The sequence below is a fragment of the Salminus brasiliensis genome, chromosome 19 (assembly GCF_030463535.1).
Source record: "Salminus brasiliensis chromosome 19, fSalBra1.hap2, whole genome shotgun sequence".
NCBI classification, from domain to species: domain Eukaryota; kingdom Metazoa; phylum Chordata; class Actinopteri; order Characiformes; family Bryconidae; genus Salminus; species Salminus brasiliensis.
The window spans coordinates 2866150-2890643 of NC_132896.1; the positions used below are offsets into that span (position 1 = coordinate 2866150).

Consider the following 24494-nt stretch of genomic DNA (forward strand, 5'->3'; position numbering starts at 1 on the left):
GCTCCCCCAAGATTCATCAGACACAGTTCCTCCAACAAAACCACGAATACTCCTGATATCAGAAGAAACAATGAATGAGCAGGTGTCCCAATACTTTTGTCCATGCACTGCTAATGCCAGATCCACCAAACTACTATCCAATCCCAACACAGAAGGCGGGAAACTGACTATCCAATCCGGGCGCAGGAGGCGGGGCCTTGTCTGAAAACGGGTGTGGAGAGAAAAATAAGCCCCTAGCGGCTCTGAGTGAGGGAGCGAGGGAGCGAGGGAGGGAGCGAGGGAGGGAGCGGCGCACACTGACCCGAATCTCCGCGCTGGCGGAGAGCGAGCGGGACGCGGGGAACGACGCCGCTGGAAACACGGCCAGCAACAGATGCCATGGCTGCTGGGTCGCGCCGTTGGTGCTGAAATGTGAAGAGAAGAGGGAGAGAGGTTCACAGTCGAAGCCCACCGCGGACCTGTCGTCGTTGTTAGGCTGTCACCGTGTGTGTTGTGATTGTGTCCCGCCTGCCAGCCCGCCTGTCACCCCGCCTGTCACCCCGCCTGCCAGCCCGCCTGCCCGCCTGCCAGCCCGCCTGCCGGGGGGAGACGTGTTGCGCCGTGTCTCGGCTTCCTCAGGTCGAGCCAGTCTGCTGCTGGGGGGTAGATTTGGGGGCATTTCTGGGCTTCTGCTCCTGTCTGTCCCGCTGGAGGTGAACCGAGACGTTCAGGTCGCCCATGATCCGAGCTGGAAGATGGGCTGTCGGGTCTGCTCGCCACAGCAGCAGCTGCTCTAGACAGCCTGACATCCAGGGTCTGTTCCAGTGAAAGTCCTCGGAACCGATTTGTCTTTTTTTATTTTTTTATTTGTGTTTTTTTATTTTTTGTTTTTTCCTCTCCACCCCCCCCCCCACCCAACACCCACCCACGTCCACCTTGGATGGGGGGCAAACAGAGCACGGCGGGGCGGCCCCGGGGAGCCTTTCCCGGCGTGTCAACGGACGACAGTGCGGTGCCCCCTTCGGCCCACTTCGGCCACTATCGAGCCGGAGCCGGCGGCGGCACCATGGGGCTCCGCAGCCGGTCCGTGAGCTCCGTGGCCGGCATGGGCATCGACCACAACGCCGCCGTGCCCTTCGGCTTTTACACCGCGCGGGGCGCGACGACGGACTCGGAGCGGGCCGGAGGCGGATCTGGCTCGGATTCGGCTCACGGCAACGGATACCAGGACACAACCGGCGCAGGGCACCACACGGACGGCGTGCTGTACCTGGGCTCCCGCGCCTCTCTGGCGGACGCGTTACCCCTGCACATCGCGCCCCGGTGGTTCAGCGCACACAGCGGTGAGTCCTGAGTGAAGTTGGGGTGGTGGGGGTGGGTGGGGTGGTTGGGGGGTCAGTGAGGGGTGCGTTCTGTTGCAGTGTGCTCTGTTTTACCCCCTGTTTGCACGTGCAAGCTGTGGATGCAGAGAGACGTCTAGATCGGAATGGAATCGGTTCCTCGGGAACCGATACATAGGAATCGAGTCCCTTTGTGGAGCATCTACGCAACGTTTAGGTTCGTGTTGTTGAATAATTGAACTGAATAATTCTATAAATCTGTTTTCACGATTTAACCTAAAACGGATGGAGATCAATATCAGTATTGATCTCCATCCGTTTGTTCGTGGTGTCGTGTGAGTCTTCAGTTCATTGTATTTCAACTCCGACTCCTCGGTGAATCGAAAGCAGAACGAGGCTTTGTGGACACACTTGGAGTCACTGGTAATGCAGGGGATCACGATACACTTGGTTTGATTCATGAATCAGTGCAAACCTGAATCATTCGATTCGTTGAAGCGCACAGTTCAAAAGAATCGGTTTACCAGAACTGAATCGTTGAAGAAAAAGAATCGGTTTGCTAAAACCCAAGCCAACTGAATCATCACTGATGTCTGTGGTGCGCAGGGCGGGTTGGTGTGAGGTGCTGGACCGAACAGAACCTGAACCGAACCGAACCCAGCAAGAACCCTGCCCCTCCCTCTCTGGTGGAGAGAAATGACGTTAATAAGACAGCCATAATCTAGCTGAGACAATTAGTGTGTGATTATGGAGAGGTGGTGGAGGTGGTGGTGAGGTGCTTATCATCCGCTTACCTCAGGCGACAGTGTATGTGTGTGTGTGTGTGTGTGAGACAAACCGGGTCTCGTGCAAGGCTCCAGCTGCAGCATGCTGACGACACACCGGTCCTACCCCCCCACCTCCCTCCATCACCCCCCAAGTGTGCTCATTATTACAACCTATAAATGAGGCCTCCGGAGAGAGGAGCATGTCAGGTGCACTGTTTACCCTCTTCGCCTCTGTCTGCTGGGTCCACTCAGACAGACCGGGCTGGAGCAGCAGGTGAAGGAGACAGTTTGAGCGCCTGGTGACGGAGCACCGTCACTGAGCTGCTTAAGAGGCTATCGAGGCCTTCTGTGGGGCCTGGGAGATTAATGCGTGTGCTCCTGGTCAGCACTGTTAGCCGTCAGGTGGTGGATCTATAGGGTGCGGTCCAGGTCTTGGACATGATCCACACTGTCTGGACGGGGATTTATTAAAGGGCTTAAATCATCAAAAATAACCTGTGATAAATTCATATATATATATAATATACATAATATTTACATATATATACAAATAGTATGTGTAAACGTGTGTAAATATTATGTGTATATATATATTACATATACATAATATTTACATATAGCCACCTGTTCCGCCTATAGCAGTTTATCCCCGCCCACTTTGAAGTTACATGGTGTGTTTTCGTCCAGACAGGTTTTATGAATGAGGAACACCGGACCAGAGGTCATTTACATAAAGTATCAGTTATAAAGGGCTCATAACAAAGACAAATCATGCAGACAATAAAGGAAACAGTTGTTTGATGTTTCATATCAACCTGTTTTGAATTCACTGTTTTTATGATGTCATAAAGTACAGCATATTTACATATAGCCACCTGTTCAGCCTATAGCAGTTTATCCCCGCCCACTTTGAAGTTATATGGAGTGTTTCCGTCCAAACAGGTTTCATGAATGAGGTACAACACCGGACCAATCAGACCAGAGGTCATTTACATATATCAGTCTTAAAGGGCTTTTATGTTGGAATACATACCACTCACCCCTCCATCTGTACAGTCCATACATGAACACTAAGCTGTAAAAACATCCTGAAGCACAATACAGAACCAATCAGACCAGAGGTCATTTACATAAAGTATCAGTTATAAAGGGCTCATAACAAGGAAAAATCATGCAGACAATAAAGGAAACAGTTGTTTGATGTTTCATATCAACCTGTTTTGAATTCACTGTTTTTGTGATGTCATAAAGTACAGCATATTTACATATAGCCACCTGTTCAGCCTATAGCAGTTTATCCCCGCCCACTTTGAAGTTATATGGAGTGTTTCCATCCCAACACCGGACCAATCAGAACCGAGGTCATTTACATATATCAGTCCTAAAGAGCTTATATCATGTAGAAAACAGCAACAAGGGCGTAGTAAAATTCACAAGTTTCAAAACATGACACCCACTCCTGTAAAATCTGCTGTGCTTGTGACATCGGCATATTTACATTTAGATCTGTACGGTCCGGACTGCTTTTCTGAATGAGGCACAGGACAGGACCAATCAGACCCAAGGTTATTTACAAATATCAGTGTCAAAGGGCTTATATATTGAAATACATACCACTCACTCTTCTGTCTGTACAGTACCAATCACAGGACCTATCAGACCAATCAGGGGTCAGTTACATATAGTATCAGTCTCAAAGGGCTCATAACAAGGTCCCCTCAAAAATATATATTACAAAAATCCAAAAATATCTTTTTAGAGTTTGTTTTTTTGTTTACATTATTAAAGTTAATCATATAAAAAAAGTGAATTTCAAACAGTTTTATGTGATGTCACTAAAAACGTACATACAGTATATATACATATATATATATATATATATATATATATATATATATATATCCACCAATTCAGCTTACAACAGCCTAATACAGTAAGAGAGTACAGTAAAGCCAATCAGAACAGAGCTCGTTTACATATATCTTTTATCGTAAAGGCACCGTAATAAAATTACTTTTTTATTTATTTTTTTATTCAACAAGAATTGATTTTTATTCAATCCAGCACAGGTACATCAATCTTTTTCTATGTTCCTCCATTTTTATTAGACTCCCCCCACCCCCCAACACACTTCATCCCTTACTGCCTTCCAAGAATCAGACTGTTTAATTGTAACGGATAAACAGAGAGTGGACATTTGTAATGTAAATATTAATTATAGTTTATTATACGTAAGTGGACTTTACAGAGAAAAGAAATACACAGAAAAATACATAAGGAATACAAAAGGAATATATAAAATGAAATACATTAATTAAATCAATATAAATGTCATAAGAGGACTTGCGGGGGGAAATGAAGTATGATAGAAAGCAGCGGTATCGTTTTTTGAAGTAGTTTACTTTAATTTTCAAAGACTCAGGAAACGTGTGGGGTGGGGTAGCACATCTGACCTGCTCTGCCTGTCGTTACTATGTTAGGTCACCCCTTGCAGACAACAGGGTAATTATTTCTTATCGCTTAACCTGTCATTATATGGGTAAGGTCATGACACCCCTGCCTGTGGTCTCTCCTCAGCCTGCCTGTGGAATGGGCTCAGTTTTCTAATGTTTTCTAAAGGTTTGAGCAACTTCACTGTCTTACAAGGTGCTTGGTTTACTATTAAAGAAATGAGACTGTAGAAAAGAGTAAATCCAGCTAAATCTGAAGAGAATTCCACACTTTTCTTGGTAACCTGTGCGTTTCAGCTCCTGGGCCTCCACCATCAGGGCTATAGAAACACACAAAGACCAGGATGTTTATTTTTGAGGACTCAGCTTTTAATACTAGTCTAGTAGGGACGTCCCGATTAGGTTATTTTAGCTCCTGATCCGATCCAAGTCTCTTAATGCTGAGCATCAGCTGATACAGATCTGATCTGATCTGTGTGTGTATGAATAATAATCCAGCTCCACAGTTTAGATCAGACGAGCTGCTGATTAACGGGTTCAGTAAAATCCTTTATTTTCAGTCTCAGTTTCTATAATCAGACTTTCTGATTGATTTAGTTCAGTCGAGACTTTTCTTAAAATGATGTTTTATAGTGTTTAATATCTTCTAATCCAGTCTGATCTCCTCCCTGACCAATCAGCTCCCAGCTCCTTTACAACACTGCAGTCTGATCACTTCCTCTGTGTGTGTGTAAGTGTGTAGTGGTACACACTCTGGACTGGTATCTGTGGTTGTTGGTCTACTGGTGTGTAGTAACTGGTTTATAGTGGGTGAATGTGCTTTGTGTGTGTGATTGGGGTTTCTATAGATAGCATGTGTGTGTTAGCATTAGCGTTAGCCTCCACTCGGTTCTGAATGGGTTCCTTAGTGCTGGTTTAAGGCGAGCGGTTCTCCCGCTGGCAAAACAGAACATTTCAGTGAGAGTTTTATGAAGGGCCGGGTATCAAAACTGATTCGACCCGAATCGATTCTGATTCACAAGGTTTCAATTCTATTCAGTTCGATATTGATTCATTTAAGTCTCATTTATTATAACAGGTTTGTTTGAATATGGAAAGAGATTTTCGGCTCATGTGGCTCACATGGCTCATGTTCACAGCAGTCTGTAAGGAAGCTCTTGTATCGTCTCGGAGAGGTTACTGGCAGTGTGACTGGTTTTAACTGGCCTTGTCTATAAAACACGAGACACGAGCCTCCATTCGTCGTCGATTTAGTGAGCCGTTGTTGTTCGGTACGAATCCTTTGCTCTGGATGTCCAGCTATCACTTCACTTGAGCTCCATCCATGCTTAACTGATGTGCAGGTCAGATCTCACCGCATGAAAATGCAGGGGTGGTCAGGCACCATTAATGGGGGTTAAAGATATACGCATAGGTTTGAATCCCGATCACGCCGCTAGCCATCGGCAGCCGGGTCCTCGAGAGAGCGCAATCGGCCTTGCTCTCTCTATTGTGGGTTGATGGTGCTCTCTCTCCCCCCACATCACACTTGTGCAGCATTGGCCGTCACTGGCATCTGCTAGCCGGTGCGTCAGAGCCGGGTATACGGCGCTTCCCTCCAGGAAGGAGGGGCAGGTGTCGGAGGGGGTGTGTGTTGGTCTCGTCCTCACTAGTGTCGGAGGAGTTACATGTGATGGGGGAGGGAGAGAATTTGTATGGGTTGGATAATTAAATAATAAATTAAGGAGAAATCAGAAATAAAAACAAATATACGTATATGTAGGCTAATAGGCTAATGGGGGAGAATAGGCTATAGGCTAATGGGGGAGATCAATCTTGGGATCTTTGAAATTGATATCGGGTCATTTAAATGATAATTGGATTTGTAAACCCACCCTTAGATATTATGGTCTGTTTTCACATTCACATTTCACTGTAAAATAGCTCCACACTGCAGACTCTTCTTTATTCCTTCTTATTCCTCCTTTATTTACCTTCTGAGGAACCTCCGCACCGCCGCAGCAGCCGGCTGAGGATGATGCCCGTTAATGGCTCCGCTCTGAACACCTTGGTTTAAACAAAGACTCGGAACTGGACTGGGATTAAAATAGCCAAGACCCGATCCATTAAAACATGCCTGAGTCAGCCCTACTAGATCGGATACATCCGACATCCCTACTATCTACCAATCAGAATAATCGAATTCTCCAGGTAGACGTTCTAAACACTGGACATTAAATGTGTGAAAGGAGGCCTCTGACCTCTGCACTGGACTGTATGCACATGTACCCTCAGAAGCACCTGGCCCAGTCTGAACAGCCCTCTCAGATATCAGTGTAATTACTTGTCATCACTTGACCTTTTTTGAATGGTGTGTGTAAGACCCTAACACTGTTGCTTGTGGTCTCTTGGTCTCCGGCCACTCTGCTGAACATGTTCACTTAGTCAGAAGGTCCATGTGTCTACTGCATGAGACACGAGACCAGGTGCTGTTCATTTTCAGTGGGGCAAAGCCACGAAATGCTCGAGTAGCTAGAGACAGATCTGGAGGTAGTGGAGATACCCTTCTCGGGCCCGTGTCATGGTTTTAAGCATGGGAGACTCTTTCCTCTGTAAGGCCTAAGTAGACATTATATGTCCAAATGTTTGTGGACACCCCTCTTGGTTTCTTCTGAGATCAGGGATATTAAAAAGAGTTGATCCTGTTTTTGTTGGAGTAACTGTCTCTACTATCCAAGGAAGAAGACTTTCTACTAGATTTTGGAGGAGCATTGCTGTGAGGGTTTGATTGCATTCAAGACAACAGCTTTAGTGAAGTCAGGATAACTCCAACTCCCTACTTCCCATTCGAAAGTACTGAATGGAGCTCCACCACCACCATCATTCCAGAGAACACAGCTCCACTGCTCCACAGCTCCTCAATGCTGGGGGGCTTTATACCCCTCTAGTATATAGGCTGGGCGATATGCTAAAGAAAATGTCAATGTCATGATATTTCAGGACATTTTTACGATAAACAACATTTATCATGATAAATGTTATATATGATAAAATCTGCTATCCAGACAGTCTCCCAACCTCTGTCTTATTACACTCTCTGTAATCAAACACGCAGTTGGTCAGTGTTCTTCAAGTACTGATGATATCGACAACATACTCATGAAAACAAATTTGATCACATAAAATATATCGTCCCTTGCGCTTACCTCTAGCCCAAGTAGTGCCAATAGATTCATGTGTGTGTGCTCCAGAGAGTCCTATTCTATTGACAGTACTTCTTCTCTGCAGGGACTAGACAAGCTGTGTGTGTGTGCATTTGCACATCTGTGTCAGCAATGGATGCAGCTTAAAATAGCTGAATGCATTCATTAGAAGGGGTGTCCACAAACATTTGGACATATAGTGTATCATACCACATCACATAGCATCGCCATGTTTTTCATGAATGTTTGGATTGAATGACGGTGGAGGTGGAAATGCTCCACAGTCGCGTGGCAATCACTTGTGAAGTGCTGGTTTTGGACAGTTTTGGACAGCTCTCGCGCCTCTAAGTCGCGTGTTGTTGTTTTTTGTTCTATATCACCCGCTCTCACACATGGGCGAACACCTCACACACGCCTGGCCTTATCTGAACAGCCCTCTCAGACAGCAGTGTAATTATTTCTTGTCGCTTAAGCTTTTTAATTGCATGTATAAGACAATAGCGCTGTTGTCTGAGGTCGTTCTTCAGCCCCTCTGTTAAACCTGCTCCATCTGCATCGTGTAAGATGCTTTGTTCAGTTCAGAGGACGGATCTGAACTGCAGTCGGACAAATCGCCGAGTCACCGCACTAAATAAAGTCATGTATCGCCACTGGACAAGACAAGACATCCAGATTCATCATTAGTGTTGGACACAGATGACCTCTGTGGCCTCCGCCTTTAACCCATCCATGCAGTGAACACACACACACACATACACATACACACACTAGTGATCCAACACACACAGTGACAGTGAGCACATGTGCCCGAAGCGGTGGGCAGTCATTGCTGCGGCACCCGGGGAGCAGAGAGGCTCAGGGTTATGGGTTCAGTACCCTTGAGCTCAACAGTGCCCAACAGTGGGGCATTAAGGGGCATATCAGTGGCAGCTTGCCGAGCTGCCACTGTTGGGCCCAACTTGCTCAAGGGGCCCAACAGTGACATCTTTGCCGAGCATGGTTACTGAACCCTTAACCCTGAGCCTCTCTGATCAAGGGGCCCAACAATAACAGCTTTGCAGAGCCTGGGTACTGAACCCATAACCTTGAGCCTCTCTGATCAAGGGGCATATCAGTGGCAGCTTGCTGAGCCTGAGTACTGAACCCATAACCTTGAGCCTCTCTGATCAAGGGGCATATCAGTGGCAGCTTGCTGAGCCTGGGTACTGAACCCATAACCTTGAGCCTCTCTGATCAAGGGGTATATCAGTGGCAGCTTGCTGAGCCTGGGTACTGAACCCATTACCCTGAGCCTCTCTGATCAAGGGGTATATCAGTGGCAGCTTGCTGAGCCTGGGTACTGAACCCATTACCCTGAGCCTTTCTGATCAAGGGGTATATCAGTGGCAGCTTGCTGAGCCTGGGTACTGAACCCATTACCCTGAGGCTCTCTGATCAAGGGGTATATCAGTGGCAGCTTGCTGAGCCTGGGTACTGAACCCATTACCCTGAGCCTCTCTGATCAAGGGGTATATCAGTGGCAGCTTGCTGAGCCTGGGTACTGAACCCATTACCCTGAGCCTCTCTGATCAAGGGGTATATCAGTGGCAGCTTGCTGAGCCTGGGTACTGAACCCATTACCCTGAGCCTCTCTGATCAAGGGGTATATCAGTGGCAGCTTGCCGAGCTGCCACTGTTGGGCCCAACTTGCTCAAGGGGCCCAACAGTGACATCTTTGCCGAGCCTGGGTACTGAACCCATAACCCTGAGGCTCTCTGATCAAGGGGCATATCAGTGGCAGCTTGCCGAGCTAGTATATTAGTTAGTATGAATAAATGGTGTCCAGCAAGATTTAGCAGCTTTACTGCACAGAAGTCCTTAACTGGCCATTTCCTTAAATTTCCACACGGAGGACAACCCAGTCTAAACGTTCACAGCGCGCTCTCTAGTTACTGGGTTTCGTCTGCGCCATGTCTCGCCGCTCCCTGCGTCAGCTGTAATGTAAACAGCGCCTCAGCGCTGACCATGCTTGGTAAAACCGAGTTCATCTCTTCAATATATCACCAGGCCCTCGGCGTGACTTACGGCGAAGACTGGACTGGACTGGACTGGACTGGACGTCCTTCCTCGCTGCTGCTATTTGGCTCTCGTCCTCTTCAGATCTCCGCGTCCTTGAGGGACGAGCTTCAGGTCTACGGCTTCAGATGAAATGATGAGTAATTGTACCTGGTTAAAAGCCCGGCATTAGTGGCGTTTCCTTTGATCGAAGACGTTATTGATCAGGCTTAATGCGGGACTACGAAGGCTTACTCAGTTACTCAGCCTGCTAAGAGCGAGGGCTTTAGTTGGAGCGAAAATTTAAATGATCTCCCCGACTAACAGTGATCCACACGCACGTGTAGGAGACCCGGCGCGGTGAGGGTGCTGATTTTCCTATTATCCTTTTCATATCCCAGTGAATAGAACTGAAAACGTGGCTGAAAATAAGCAGCGCTGTCCCAAGATGCTTCTGCACTATGTGGGCCAAATGTTTGTGGACACCCCTTCTAAGGATGCATTCAGCTGCTTTAAGTTGCCCCTGTTGCTGGTGCACACACACAGCTTGTCTAGTCCCTGTGGAGAAAGAAGTACTGCCAATAGAATAGGACTCTCTGGAGCAGATAAACTGAATGACCCTATTGGCTCCATGCTGCCTAATAATGCCAGGTGTGGGCTAGTCGAGGGGTATAAAGCCCCCCAGCATTGAGCTGTGGAGCAGTGGAAGAACTGTGTTCTCTGGAATGATGGATGATGGTGGAGCTCCATCCAGTACTTTTGCGGACGGGTGGTCATCCAACATCCTGAGCTTACTAACGCTCTTGTTGCTGAATGCAATCAAATCCTCACAGCAATGTTCTACTCTAAATCTTGTAGAAAGCCTTCTTCTTCCCTGGACAGTAGGGACTGGAGAGAGTTACTCCAACAACAGCAGGAGAAACTATTTTAGTACCCTTGATTTCAGATGAAACAATGAATGAGCTGGTGTCCCAATACTTTTGTCCAATTAGATGTTTAGAACAGTTCTGACTCAGTACGCTTTTTCAGAGCTTTTTACAGCGAACTCAATCTGAATGATTTACATCTTAACCATTGAATCATGCTGGAATGTTAGACTGGAATTTTATATTGGAATTTTATACTGGAATTTTACACTGGAATTTTATATTGGAATTTTATACTGGAATTTTATATTGGAATTTTATACTGGAATTTTACACTGGAATTTTATATTGGAATTTTATACTGGAATTTTATACTGGAATTTTACACTGGAATTTTATATTGGAATCTTATACTGGAATTGTATACTGGAATTTTATATTGGAATTTTATATTGGAATTTTATACTGGAATTTTATGCTGGAATGTTGTACTGGAATTTTATACTGGAATTTTACACTGGAATTTTATACTGGAATTTAAATTTTTTTTTTTTACTGGAATTTTATACTGGAATTGTACACTGGAATTTTATACTGGATTTTTTTTTTTTTTTTTTTACTGGAATTTTATACTGGAATTTTACACTGGAATTTTATGCTGGAATGTTGTACTGGAATTTTATACTGGAATTTTATATTGGAATGTTGTACTGGAATTTTATATTGGAATGTTGTACTGGAATTTTGTACTGGAATGTTGTACTGGAATTTTATATTGGAATGTTGTACTGGAATTTTATATTGGAATGTTGTACTGGAATTTTGTACTGGAATGTTGTACTGGAATTTTGTACTGGAATTTTATGCTGGGATGTTTGATGGCATTTCCCAGTTGAACTGGACTGAGAGGCTGTGTCTGTGAATGTACCTCCAGTGACATGCTAGGTGAGACCGTGTTAAACACTCTGGGAGGTGTTGGCCCCGGCTGCCATAGTGGTTTTATGCGTAAGTCACCTGTGTTAGTGTGTGTGTGTGTGTGTGTGTGTGTGTGTGTGTGTGTTAGTGTGGGCTCACAGGCACATTAAAGACAGGCGCCTGATTAATTACTCTCCGGCGGTGGGCCACAGTAATCGCTCACCCATCAGGACAGTAAGTAATCACTCTCTCACTCTCTCGCTCTCTCACTCACGTGAGTGCCGGGTCGCTGCCCCCCTCAGTCTGGGTCACTGCGTCTGGGCTTGCAAAACACAATGGCACGACCTCGGGCCTCTAACGGGAGCTCAAACGCAGGTCCTGACAGCATTAGCCGCCTCGCAGACCGTGTTCCACTTCAGAATGTCTTTCTCTTTTTCTGTTTTTTTTGATGGAGAGTTTTTTAGGAGTGATGGGATTGTGAAACATCTGCTCCGTTCTGTCTGGCAGCGGGATTCAGGAATATAGGTCACTCTCAATTTATTTCTGCTTTCCTTTGCCTCTGCCTCTCTCTCTCTCTCTCTCTCTCTCTCTCTCTCTCTCTCTGTCTCTCTCTCTCTCTCTCTCTCTGTCTCTCTCTCTCTGCTTCCTGCTCAGTTCCCCTTAGCTCATCACAGTGTGTGAGATATGCAAAGCTACACTCACACTCACACACACCCAGCAGAATCTCCTGACTAGACACTAGTGTGGTGGTTCACATTAGGGAAGTGCACGCTGACTTACTTACTGACTTACTCATATTCCAGTTCTTTAGTACAGTGGTTCTATACAGAACCAGGACAACTCAAAGTTAGTTCAACTCAATTTGTTCCGTAGTGGATACTTAATAATTCATAATAGATACTGAATAATTCATAATAGATACTTTATTAATAATAGATAGTAAATAAGGAATAATAGGTAGTAAATTATTCACAATAGGTAGTAAATAACTCACAATAGGTAGTAAATAATAGTGGATAACTAATCATTCATTATAGATAGTAAATAATTAATAATATATACTTAATCATTCATAATAGTAAATAATTCATAGTTCATACCTAATCATTCATAATAGATAATGAATAATTCATAGTGGATGAATTATGAGTAATATATAGTGGATACTGAATAATGTATAGTAGGTAGTGAATCATTTATATTAGTTAATAAAGTCAGTCGACATTAAACAATTCATAATGGATACTGGATAGACTGTAGTTAATGAGTAATTCATAATACTGCATTACTATTAAACAATTCATAGTGGACACTATATAATTCTTAGTGGATAATGAATCATTCATAATAGATGGTATTAAATCATAATTAATACTGAATAATTCACAGTAAATAGTGAATAATGTATAGTAGATCATAAATTATGTATAGTAGTTACTCAATGAGTTAAAGTAGATACTAAACAATTCATAACAGACACTGGATGAACGTAAGTAATTCTGGAGTAATTTATAGTGGATTCTGAATACTGTGTAGTAGGTAGTGAATGATGCACAGTTCATCCTCTGTAAGTAATTCTAGGGACTGAATAGTAGTTGGGATATAGCTGGTGTTTTTCGGTGGTGCGGCTGAGCTGGAGGAGGTTAATATAGACACAGTAAGCTGCTCCTCTGCTGCTAGCAGGCTAAAAACAGTCAGTTAGGGGAATTTAGCAGCCAGTGGAGGTGTACGGCTGAAGGGGCGTCAGAAATAGCCGAGGGAAGAGCAGCCACACTCAGAGGAGTGTATGGAGATGTAGAGCAGTCTGTGTTCAATCAGAGCTCTGCAGGATCTGAGCCTGCGTGTATCGATACACCCCGACACACACACACACACACACACACACACACACAGATACATACATGACATGTTGTAAACAAAAACACAGACAGGCAGTCGAGGAGACACGCATGACGCGCACACACACGTACACACACGAGCGTGCACTGCACTGCAGGACTGAATGAGGGCGGCTGTTGCTGTGACAACCCCGTCGCTTGTCACGGCTGTTTTCAAGATGCACGCTCGCATGCGGCCTCAAACCAGCCAGCCTCCCCCACAGCGCGCACACACACACACACACACACTGCTCTCATCAAAGAAAGAGACAGAGAGAGAGAGACGGTGGGAAACAGGCAAAGATAGAAAGGCTATATAAGACAGAAAGAGAGAGAGAGAGAGAGGCAGTGAGTAGAGAAAAAGAGAGAGAATAGGAAACAGGCGAAGATAGAGAGAGGCTATGTAATACATAGAGAGAGAGAGAGAGAGAGAGAGATGGACAAAGCGAGAGAAAAAAAATTTGGGAGTGGGAGAGAGACAGGCAGTCAGAAGAGAGAGAGAAGGGGAGAGAGAGGCGAAAGACAGAGAGAGAGAGAGATAGAGAGAGGCTATATAAGACAGAAAGAGAGGGAGAGAGACTGGCAGTTAGAATACAGAGAGAGAGAGAGGGAGAGACAAGCAGTCTGAATAGGAAGCAACTGGAGATAGAGAGAGACACAGGCAGTGAGTAGAGAAAAAGAGAGAGAGTAGGAAACAGGCGAAGATAGAGAGAGGCTATGTAAGACAGAGAGAGAGAGAGAGAGGGACAAAGCGAGAGAAAAAAAATTTGGGAGTGGGAGAGAGACAGGCAGTCAGAAGAGAGAGAGAAAGGGAGAGAGAGAGAGAGAGATAGAGAGAGTTATAGACAAAGAGAGAAAGAGAGTAGAAAACAGGTGAAGATAGAGAGAGGCTATGTAAGACAGAGAGAGGGAGAGAGACTGGCAGTCAGAATAGGAAACAGGTGGAGATAGAGAGAGGCTATATAAGAGAGAGAGACACTGGCAGTGAGTAGAGAAAAAGAGAGAGAGAGAGCAGGAAACAGGCGTAGATAAAGAGAGGCTATATAAGACAGAGAGAGAGGTAGAGAGACTAGCTGTCAGAATAGAGAGAGAGAGAGACACAGGCAGTCTGAATAGGAAACAGGTGAAGATAGAGAGAGGCTATATAAGACAGAGAGAGAGAGAGAGAAGGTAAGAGATAGAGGCAAGAGAGAGAGAGAGATAGAGAGACACTGCACTCTCCCCTCCCTCCCTCCCTCCCTCTCCGCCTGTCTGTGACGTGTGTCGGGCTGCACTGTTTGAGTGACAGCTGCCAGAATCTCGCTTGTAGATGACAGACCAGTTCAGCTGGGAGCAGGAGGCCATGACAACTGTTGCTACAGAGCAGAGGCTAAACCTGCGTCCACATTACAGACCTCACTGCTCACTTCTGGCCTGTTCACGGAGATCCATAATCATGCGTATCGTTCCATATAGAATATATATCCAGAGGGTCCTATTCTATTGGCAGTACTTCTCTACAGGGACTAGACAAGCTGTCTGTGTGTGTGTGTGTGTGTGCATTTGCACATCTGTGTGAGCAATGAGTGCAACTTAAAGTAGCTGAATGCATTCATTAGAAGGGGTGGCCATAAATATTTGGACATTTAGACGGATCTGCCCTTTGCCACAGGCCGTGGTTGCACGTTAGGCTGGGCAATTAACCCACCCGTTCGTAGCGCACCCTAGCATTAGCATTGCTCCCGAAACTGGAAGGGTAGGGACCGAGCACACGTCTTCTCCGACACATCTGAAGTCAGACCACCGCACCAGCTAACACACGCCTGTGCCGGCCAACATCGCTTTAAGAGTGATGACAGAAGGGAGAGAGCGCCATCTACCTACCTGGAGAAAGCACAGCCAATTGTGCTCACTCAGACTCAGGCCGCTGATGGCAGAGCGGTATGACCTGGGTGGTGGTTAAACGTGGTGTGCGTTGTTTGCTGGCTGTTTTGGGTGGGTAGCAGTGTTTGCTAGCTCTGCTGAGTTCTGATACTCACTGTACTGGGCTGAGTGACGCACTCTGGTGAGGGTTTCCCCCACATCGCACAGAGCAGAGTACATCACTGGCTGTGATGGCTTTCTGCTTTCTGCCATGCATGAGCTCTGTAGTTCCCTCTAGTGATTAAACAAGGAACTGCAGCGCTCTGTGCAGACTAGCAGTAATGTCTTTTAATGGTGCCTAGAGGGCGCCGGAGAGTGTTTTGCTAGAACAGTAAAGTACAGCTTACAATAGCCGATTCCCAGTCCACTAAAACATGCCTGGATCAGATCCAATTCCAATCTCCTGGATCGGACTGGGACGTCCCTGAGTTGTTCCCCATTTTTGTCCCTAATTTAGTCCCTATTTCCAGTTCCCACCCGCTATCTGACTCCCGCATCACACGAGGCTTTCAGCAGGTGGGTGTATGGAAACCCTACTATTTAGGCACTGAAGCTTTGATCGGTAGAATTTGATGCATCATACTCGTCTCGACCAATCCAGTAAGACTGTGGGCGGGTCATCGAACCGACTGACAGATATTGGCCCGGCTGATTATCGATTCGATCCCTGGCAGCAGCTCATGGGTGGAACAAGATGTCCCAGATGTCACCAGTGTTGGGTAAAGCCTGCCCAACCTCAGCTGTTTGTGGGCAGAGCATAGACAGGTCAGCTGAGACACAGGGTCACTCCCATTCCTCCAGCTCCACATTTCCGTGTCCTGTGTCCGCAGACGGCGATGGCGGCTGGCGAATCCGCCTCTCTGGCGACCTTTGTGACGAATCCCTCCGACTGACATGCTTATACCAGGAAGTTTATGGAAGGAAAGCAATGAGTGTGTGAGCTCCTGTCAAAGAACCCCCCCCCCCCCCCCCCACCACCCTTCACATGCAAAACACACACCCTCACACACTCAAACACAAGCACACACACCCCTCTTTTCCTCTCCATGTCATTACCTCTCTCTCATTCTGCTGTTGCCATGGAAACAGCTGTTCTTTTCCGGCTGAAGGTAAAGAGTTGCTGTGAGTTGAGAAGGAGAGAGAGAGAGAGAGAGAGTTGGATGTGATGTCATGGGAAGACCCATGTTTGGGCCGATTTCTCCGTTTCCAGCCTCGCGGGGAGTGATGAGGTGCGGCCGTCTCTGATTGGCTGGACGAGGAGCTCTGAGAGGTGTGAAAGAACGACGTCAAACACGCCACCATCACACAAGATATATATAAATTCAGGTTGCGCCCGTTGCTGACACAGATGTGCAAATGCACACACACACACACACACACACACACACACAGCTTATCTAGTCCCTGTAGAGAAGAAGTACTGCCAATAGAATAGGACCCTCTGGAGCAGATCTACATCATGACCCTATTGGCTCCATGCTGCCTAATAATGCCAGGCGTGGGCTAGAGGGGTATAAAGCCCCCCAGCATTGAGGAGCTGTGGAGCAGTGGAAGAACTGTGTTCTCTGGAATGATGGTGGTGGAGCTCCATCCAGTACTTTTGGGATGAGTTGGGGGGGGGCAGAACTAATCATTTAACATCAACATCTTGACCTCACAGATGCTCTTGTGTGGCTGAATGCAATCAAATACTCCACACTCACATCTGAGCGACTCTCGTTCTCAATTTGTCTCAGTTCCGTCGTGCTCTTTCATTCACACACAGGGCTGTTGAATACAGCTTTAACACATCTGTAAGTGACAAACACACACAGACACTCACACACACACACTCACACACACACACACCCATCACCTTACACTAAACACGCTAAAGCTCACTGCCGTACAGCACTTGGCAGCCAGTGAGTGGGGAGCGTCCTTGACTTGTCTGCTCCTGAAGAGGAGGGTTTGAGCAGTGGTGTGTGTTTAGTGTGTTTAGTGTGATAATATGTTCAGTGTGTGTGTGTGTGTGTGTGTGTGTGTGTGTATGGAGACACCGGCTGTATCTGCTGGTGTTCTGAGCTTTAAAACAAGTTCAAACACTCATCTCTGACACCGGCTAGACACTCAAAGACTGTCTGTGAATGGCCTTCTCCTTCTCTCTCTCTCCCTATCTCTCTCTCTCTCTCTCTCTCTCTCTCTCTCTCTCTCCTTCTCTCTCTCTCTCTCTCTCTCTCTCCCTATCTCTCTCTCTCTCTCCTTCTCTCCTTCTCTCTCTCTCTCTCTCTCTCTCTCTCTCTCTCTCTCTCCTTCTCTCTCTCTCTCTCTCTCTCTCTCCCTATCTCTCTCTCTCTCTCCTTCTCTCCTTCTCTCTCTCTCTCTCCTCTCTCTCTCCCTATCTCTCTCTCTCTCCTCTCTCTCTCCCTATCTCTCCCTCTCTCCTTCTCTCTCTCCCCATCTGTCTCTCTCTCCCTATCTCTCTGTCTCTCTCTCCCTCTCTCCTTCTCTCTCTCTCTCTCTCTCTCTCTCTCTCTCTGTCTAATTATTTCAGAGATTATTAAGGCTGTGATTAGACCTGGTATGGTGTAGATCTGTCTGATTATTTTGGAGATTATTAAGGCTGTGATTAGACCTTTTTTGGTGTGGATCTGTCTAATTATTTTGGAGAAGATAAAGTCTGTGATTAGACCTGGTTTGGTGTAGATCTGTCTGATTATTTTAGAGATTATTAAGGCTGTGATTAGACCTGGTATGGTGTAGATCTGTCTGATTATTGTAGAGTTTATTAAGGTTGTGATTAGACCTGGTTTGGTGTAGATCTGTCTGATTATTTTAGAGATTATTAAGGCTGTGATTAGACCTGGTTTGGTGTAGATCTGTCTGATTATTTTGGAGATTATTAAGGCTGTGATTAGACCTGATTTGGTGTAGATCTGTCTGATTATTTTAGAGATTATTAAGGCTGTGATTAGACCTGGTATGGTGTAGATCTGTCTGATTATTGTAGAGTTTATTAAGGTTGTGATTAGACCTGGTTTGGTGTAGATCTGTCTGATTATTTCAGAGATTATTAAGGCTGTGATTAGACCTGGTATGGTTTAGATCTGTCTGATTATTTCAGAGATTATTAAGGCTGTGATTAGACCTGGTATGGTGTAGACATATTGCATTTTTGGGGATTATTAAGGCTGTGATTAGACCTGGTATGGTGTAGATCTGTCTGATTATTTTAGAGATTATTAAGGTTGTGATTAGACCTTTTTTGGTGTGGATCTGTCTAATTATTTTGGAGAAGATAAAGTCTGTGATTAGACCTGGTTTGCTGTAGATCTGTCTGATTATTTTAGAGATTATTAAGGCTGTGATTAGACCTGGTATGGTGTAGATCTGTCTGATTATTGTAGAGTTTATTAAGGTTGTGATTAGACCTGGTTTGGTGTAGATCTGTCTGATTATTTTGGAGATTATTAAGGCTGTGATTAGACCTTTTTTGGTGTGGATCTGTCTAATTATTTTGGAGAAGATAAAGTCTGTGATTAGACCTGGTTTGGTGTAGATCTGTCTGATTATTTTAGAGATTATTAAGGCTGTGATTAGACCTGGTATGGTGTAGATCTGTCTGATTATTGTAGAGTTTATTAAGGTTGTGATTAGACCTGGTTTGGTGTAGATCTGTCTGATTATTTTGGAGATTATTAAGGCTGTGATTAGACCTGGTTTGGTGTAGATCTGTCTGATTATTTTAGAGATTATTAAGGCTGTGATTAGACCTGGTATGGTGTAGATCTGTCTGATTATTGTAGAGTTTATTAAGGTTGTGATTAGACCTGGTTTGGTGTAGATCTGTCTGATTATTTTGGAGATTATTAAGGCTGTGATTAGACCTGGTATGGTGTAGATCTGTCTGATTATTTTGGAGATTATTAAGGCTGTGATTAGACCTGATTTGGTGTAGATCTGTCTGATTATTTTAGAGATTATTAAGGCTGTGATTAGACCTGGTATGGTGTAGATCTGTCTGATTATTGTAGAGTTTATTAAGGTTGTGATTAGACCTGGTTTGGTGTAGATCTGTCTGATTATTTCAGAGATTATTAAGGCTGTGATTAGACCTGGTATGGTTTAGATCTGTCTGATTATTTCAGAGATTATTAAGGCTGTGATTAGACCTGGTATGGTGTAGACATATTGCATTTTTGGGGATTATTAAGGCTGTGATTAGACCTGGTATGGTGTAGATCTGTCTGATTATTTTAGAGATTATTAAGGTTGTGATTAGACCTTTTTTGGTGTGGATCTGTCTAATTATTTTGGAGAAGATAAAGTCTGTGATTAGACCTGGTTTGCTGTAGATCTGTCTGATTATTTTAGAGATTATTAAGGCTGTGATTAGACCTGGTATGGTGTAGATCTGTCTGATTATTGTAGAGTTTATTAAGGTTGTGATTAGACCTGGTTTGGTGTAGATCTGTCTGATTATTTTGGAGATTATTAAGGCTGTGATTAGACCTGGTATGGTGTAGATCTGTCTGATTATTTCAGAGATTATTAAGGCTGTGATTAGACCTGGTTTGGTGTAGATCTGTCTGATTATTTTAGAGATTATTAAGGCTGTGATTAGACCTGGTATGGTGTAGATCTGTCTGATTATTGTAGAGTTTATTAAGGTTGTGATTAGACCTGGTTTGGTGTAGATCTGTCTGATTATTTTGGAGATTATTAAGGCTGTGATTAGACCTGGTATGGTGTAGATCTGTCTGATTATTTTGGAGATTATTAAGGCTGTGATTAGACCTGGTTTGGTGTAGATCTGTCTGATTATTTTAGAGATTATTAAGGTTGTGATTAGACCTGGTTTGGTGTAGATCTGTCTGATTATTTTAGAGATTATTAAGGTTGTGATTAGACCTGGTTTGGTGTAGATCTGTCTGATTATTTTAGAGATTATTAAGGTTGTGATTAGACCTTTTTTGGTGTGGATCTGTCTAATTATTTTGGAGAAGATAAAGTCTGTGATTAGACCTAGTATGGTGTAGATCTTTCTGATTATTTTGGAGATTATTAAGGTTGTGATTAGACCTGGTATGGTGTAGACATATTGCATTTTTGGGGATTATTAAGGCTGTGATTAGACCTGGTTTGGTGTAGATCTGTCTGATTATTTTAGAGATTATTAAGGTTGTGATTAGACCTGGTTTGGTGTAGATCTGTCTGATTATTTTAGAGATTATTAAGGTTGTGATTAGACCTTTTTTGGTGTGGATCTGTCTAATTATTTTGGAGAAGATAAAGTCTGTGATTAGACCTAGTATGGTGTAGATCTTTCTGATTATTTTGGAGATTATTAAGGTTGTGATTAGACCTGGTATGGTGTAGACATATTGCATTTTTGGGGATTATTAAGGCTGTGATTAGACCTGGTATGGTTTAGATCTGTCTGATTATTTGGAGATTATTAAAGATATTTGGAGATATTTGGAGATTATTAAAGCTGTGTTTACTGCATAATTACACAAATGTGCAGAGTGTGTAGTGAGTCTGTGGTGTGTTGTGTGTGGTAATGTGAATCAGACAGGAAAGTAAGTTCTCGGATCGGATGGTTTGAAGGATCTTCACAGTAAACAGAGTAAAGCTCACTGTTCATACCTCTTCATTTCTACTCAGTTATCTTTGCATATCTGCCTCACTCTTTCTCCCTCTCTTTAATAGTCTGTCTGTTGACATGTCTCTGTCTCTGTGTCTGTGTCTCTGTCAGTTTCTCTGTCCTGCTTCTGTCTGTCTGTCTCGTGTGTCACTCAGTGCAGCTGTTCAGTCACTGTGGGGTTGATAAGACAGCAGGCCTCGTCATGTTCAAAATTGTGAAAATAAAGGGCCTGTCATAATCAGAGTGGCGTAGCTGGTCTGCTGGTCTTAAAGGGCTCACGCCCTACGTTTTTTCTATATTTCTTAATTTGTTTATCTCTGAAGTTCACTTAGACTATATGGACAAAAGTATTGGGACACCCAATCATTGTTTCATTGTTTTTTTCGAAATCTGAGTCAACACAGAGTCAACTCACAACTAAGAATCGACTCAACTGAGAATGTACTCACAACTGAGAATCAACTCACGACTGTGAATGGACTCACAACTGAGAATCTACTTAGTAGTGAGAGTCGACTCACAACTGAGAATCAACTCACGACTGAGAATCGACTCACAACTGAGAATCAACTCACAACTGAGAATCGACTCACAACAGAATTGACTCAGTAGTGAGAATCGACTCACAACTGAGAATCAACTCACAACAGAATCGACTCAGTAGTGAGAGTCTACTCACAAATGAGAATCGACTCACTAGTGAGAATCAACTCACTAGTGAGAATCGACTCAGTAGTGTGAGTCGACTCACAACTGAGAATCAACTCACGACTGAGAATCAACTCAACTGAGAATCAACTCAACTGAGTGTCGACTCACAACTGAGAATCAACTCACGACTGAGAGGCGACTCACTAGTGAGAATCCACTCACAACTAAGAATCGACTCGACATGGTTAATCTACAACTGAGAGCCGACACAACTGAGAATCGTCTCAACTGAGAATCGACTCACAACTGAGAATCGACTCAACTGAGAATCGACTCAACTGAGAATCGACTCACAACTGCAATTAATATATTTGTGATAATACAGCGCACAAAACCTGAACCTAATGGTAATCTGCACATTATTCTACACCTACAACTAAACTTACAACTAAACCTAACCATAATCTACACCTTAGTCTACACCTAAACCTAAACTTAACCCATTTCTTTTTTTTATAAAAGTTCATAAACAGCAGGGTTTTCTCAGCATTTTCTTCCAGCTGTTTATTTCAGCTATTGTAAGTTCGTAACAGACAGGTGTGTGTGTGTGTTTGTGTGCGTTTCACTCAACAGCGCCACCAGTGGACGGGTAAAAAAAAAAACACCACCAAATTACGGTGTTGAATTTTGGACTGGAACAGTCGACCCATATCAACGTGTCTGTGTGAGACCATGTTGGCCCAAACATCTGCGTGATGCTTCTTTCCTTTTTCTCCATCTACAGCAGGAGCGCAGACGTGCTGAAGGCAGTAAAGGGTTAAGTATTCAAACGAGGTCGTTAGCGGCCTGCCCTGTAGGTTCAGGCTCGAGGTGAGGGGACAGGTTTATCCACAAACCGACTCGTCCTCAGAAACCCACTGCTGAACCTCAGGGCCGCTCCGAAGCTCCGGCTTCACCTGCAAACGTCCTAAAAACGGCCCGAAGATGAAAAATGAGGTGATGTTCTTTAAAATGTGGGTCAGTTTACTAAGATCTAAGACGCAGACTGGGACGCTCTCGTGTCTTCGGTCTCGTCCATTAATATTAAGGTGTCACCTGATTGCAGTTCCCTGAGCTGTTAGGGTGGTTTCGGGCCTGGAGAGAGAGGTCTCTGAGAATAGAGCAGGGTGAGTCTAGAAGTCCTGCATTCCTCTGTTTTACCAGTCAAAACATGTTCGTCTGATCTGCTGCCACCCATCCAAATACGCCTGTGTGTGTAGGTGTGTGTGTGTGTGTGTGTGTGTGTGTATAGGTGTGTGTGCGAACAGCCCCAGTCAAAGGTTTGAACACACTGAGTAAGACTGGACGAACCTGATAAAGTTGAATCGCGTGATATCGGATCTGACATTAGACACTGCTATTACATACACTAGGTGTCCAAATGTTTGTGGACACCTTTTCTAATAAATGCATTTCAATAAACTTTAAGGTGCACCCATTGCTGACACAGATGTGCAAATGCACACACACACATCTTGTCTAGTCCCTGTAGAGAAGAAGTACTGCCAATAAAATCAGACTCTCTGGAGCAGATAAATAAACATCATGAGCCTGTTGGCACCATGCTGCCTAATGCCAGGCGTGGGCTTATAGAGGGGTATAAATAAAGCCCCCCAGCATTGAGCTGTGGAGCAGTGAAAGAACTGTGTTCTCTGGAATGATGGTGGTGGAGCTCCATCCAATACTTTTGAGATCCTGACCTCACTTTTTATTTAAAAAAATATTATGGTATGATTACGTCTATACATGACTGTTTGGATGAGCGCTTTTATGATATTGAATTCTATATATAATCGATTTAAAAACAAATATTGCCAATTTGATATAATGATGCTGAAGAAGCCACTTATTCAAATAATATATAACAATATTATAAAATATTAATAAAGTACTGTAAAGGCCAGAGACACATAAATACACTTTTCCATAGGATGACTCCATTAGAATGAAGTCAATGAGCCCAGCCTTCCCTGGAATACCTTACCTTCCTCTCTCTAGCTTAAAGGTCTGATTGCAGTAAGAGCTCCACAGTCCATGTCTGATGTACTGTAAATCCGTCACCAGGCCCTAGAAATCCACTCTCAGTGGGCAGTGAAATGGGTTGGGGACGGAGCCATGCAAGAACACACCCTGCACGCTTGGATTTTACACTGCTGAAGAGTCTGAAAGCCGTGGTGTGCTGTGCGATTGTGCCAGATATCATCCATATGTTTCCTCGCTAGCAGCTGTTAGTGATGATCATTGATGATTGGTTTGTGTGGATTGTTATTAATGAGGTCATAAACTCCTTAAAACTCCGTAATCACTTCTAACACACCAATAATAAAAGGGCTAACAGTGACCTGTTTCCTCCATACTGTCAAAGCTCTGACGCTGCTGCTTCCTGATCTTACTGCGGGTTCTCCATCAGTCTGTGCTCTACCTGTGAGCTGTAATACCTGACTACAGCTGAACCCCAACAGGAGCCTTAATTACTCACTAATGATCATCTGATCAGCTCATTAACATATGAGGAGACTATTCTCACAGTCTGAGCTCTGAACGATGTTGCTGAGCTTCACATTTTCAGCAGTGCTGATGTTCATTAACTAAGGCTGATAAGAGCCTTTCTGCTGTTTATTAGTGTTAATAACTCGTTAATAAATGCACACAGGCCTTCTGAGATGATCTGAGATCAAGCTAAACAGGAGGAAATCAAACCAGGAGAAGGTCAGGAGATGATCTGTGAGTAAAAGCCTAAAAATATGCAAATAAGCTGTTAAGCCATCAAGTTTGGAGAATCTTGAGTGCTATAAGGCAGCCAAACTGCCTCACCAAAGCTGACCCGATATCAGTCCAGCCCATCATCGGCGAGAGCACTCTCAGA

At 44.3% G+C, this 24494-nt stretch overlaps 1 protein-coding gene across 2 annotated transcripts in view; it reads left to right on the forward strand.

Moving 5' to 3' along the window:
- Nucleotides 1-919: 919 nt before the first annotated feature.
- znrf1 (zinc and ring finger 1) overlaps nucleotides 920-24494 on the forward strand; it is a 59579-nt gene continuing 36004 nt past the window's right edge. For both annotated transcript variants that reach the window (XM_072663963.1, XM_072663962.1), the window contains exon 1: nucleotides 920-1322. In XM_072663963.1, coding sequence (XP_072520064.1) covers nucleotides 920-1322 — 403 coding nt within the window. The remainder of the gene's footprint in view (nucleotides 1323-24494) is intronic.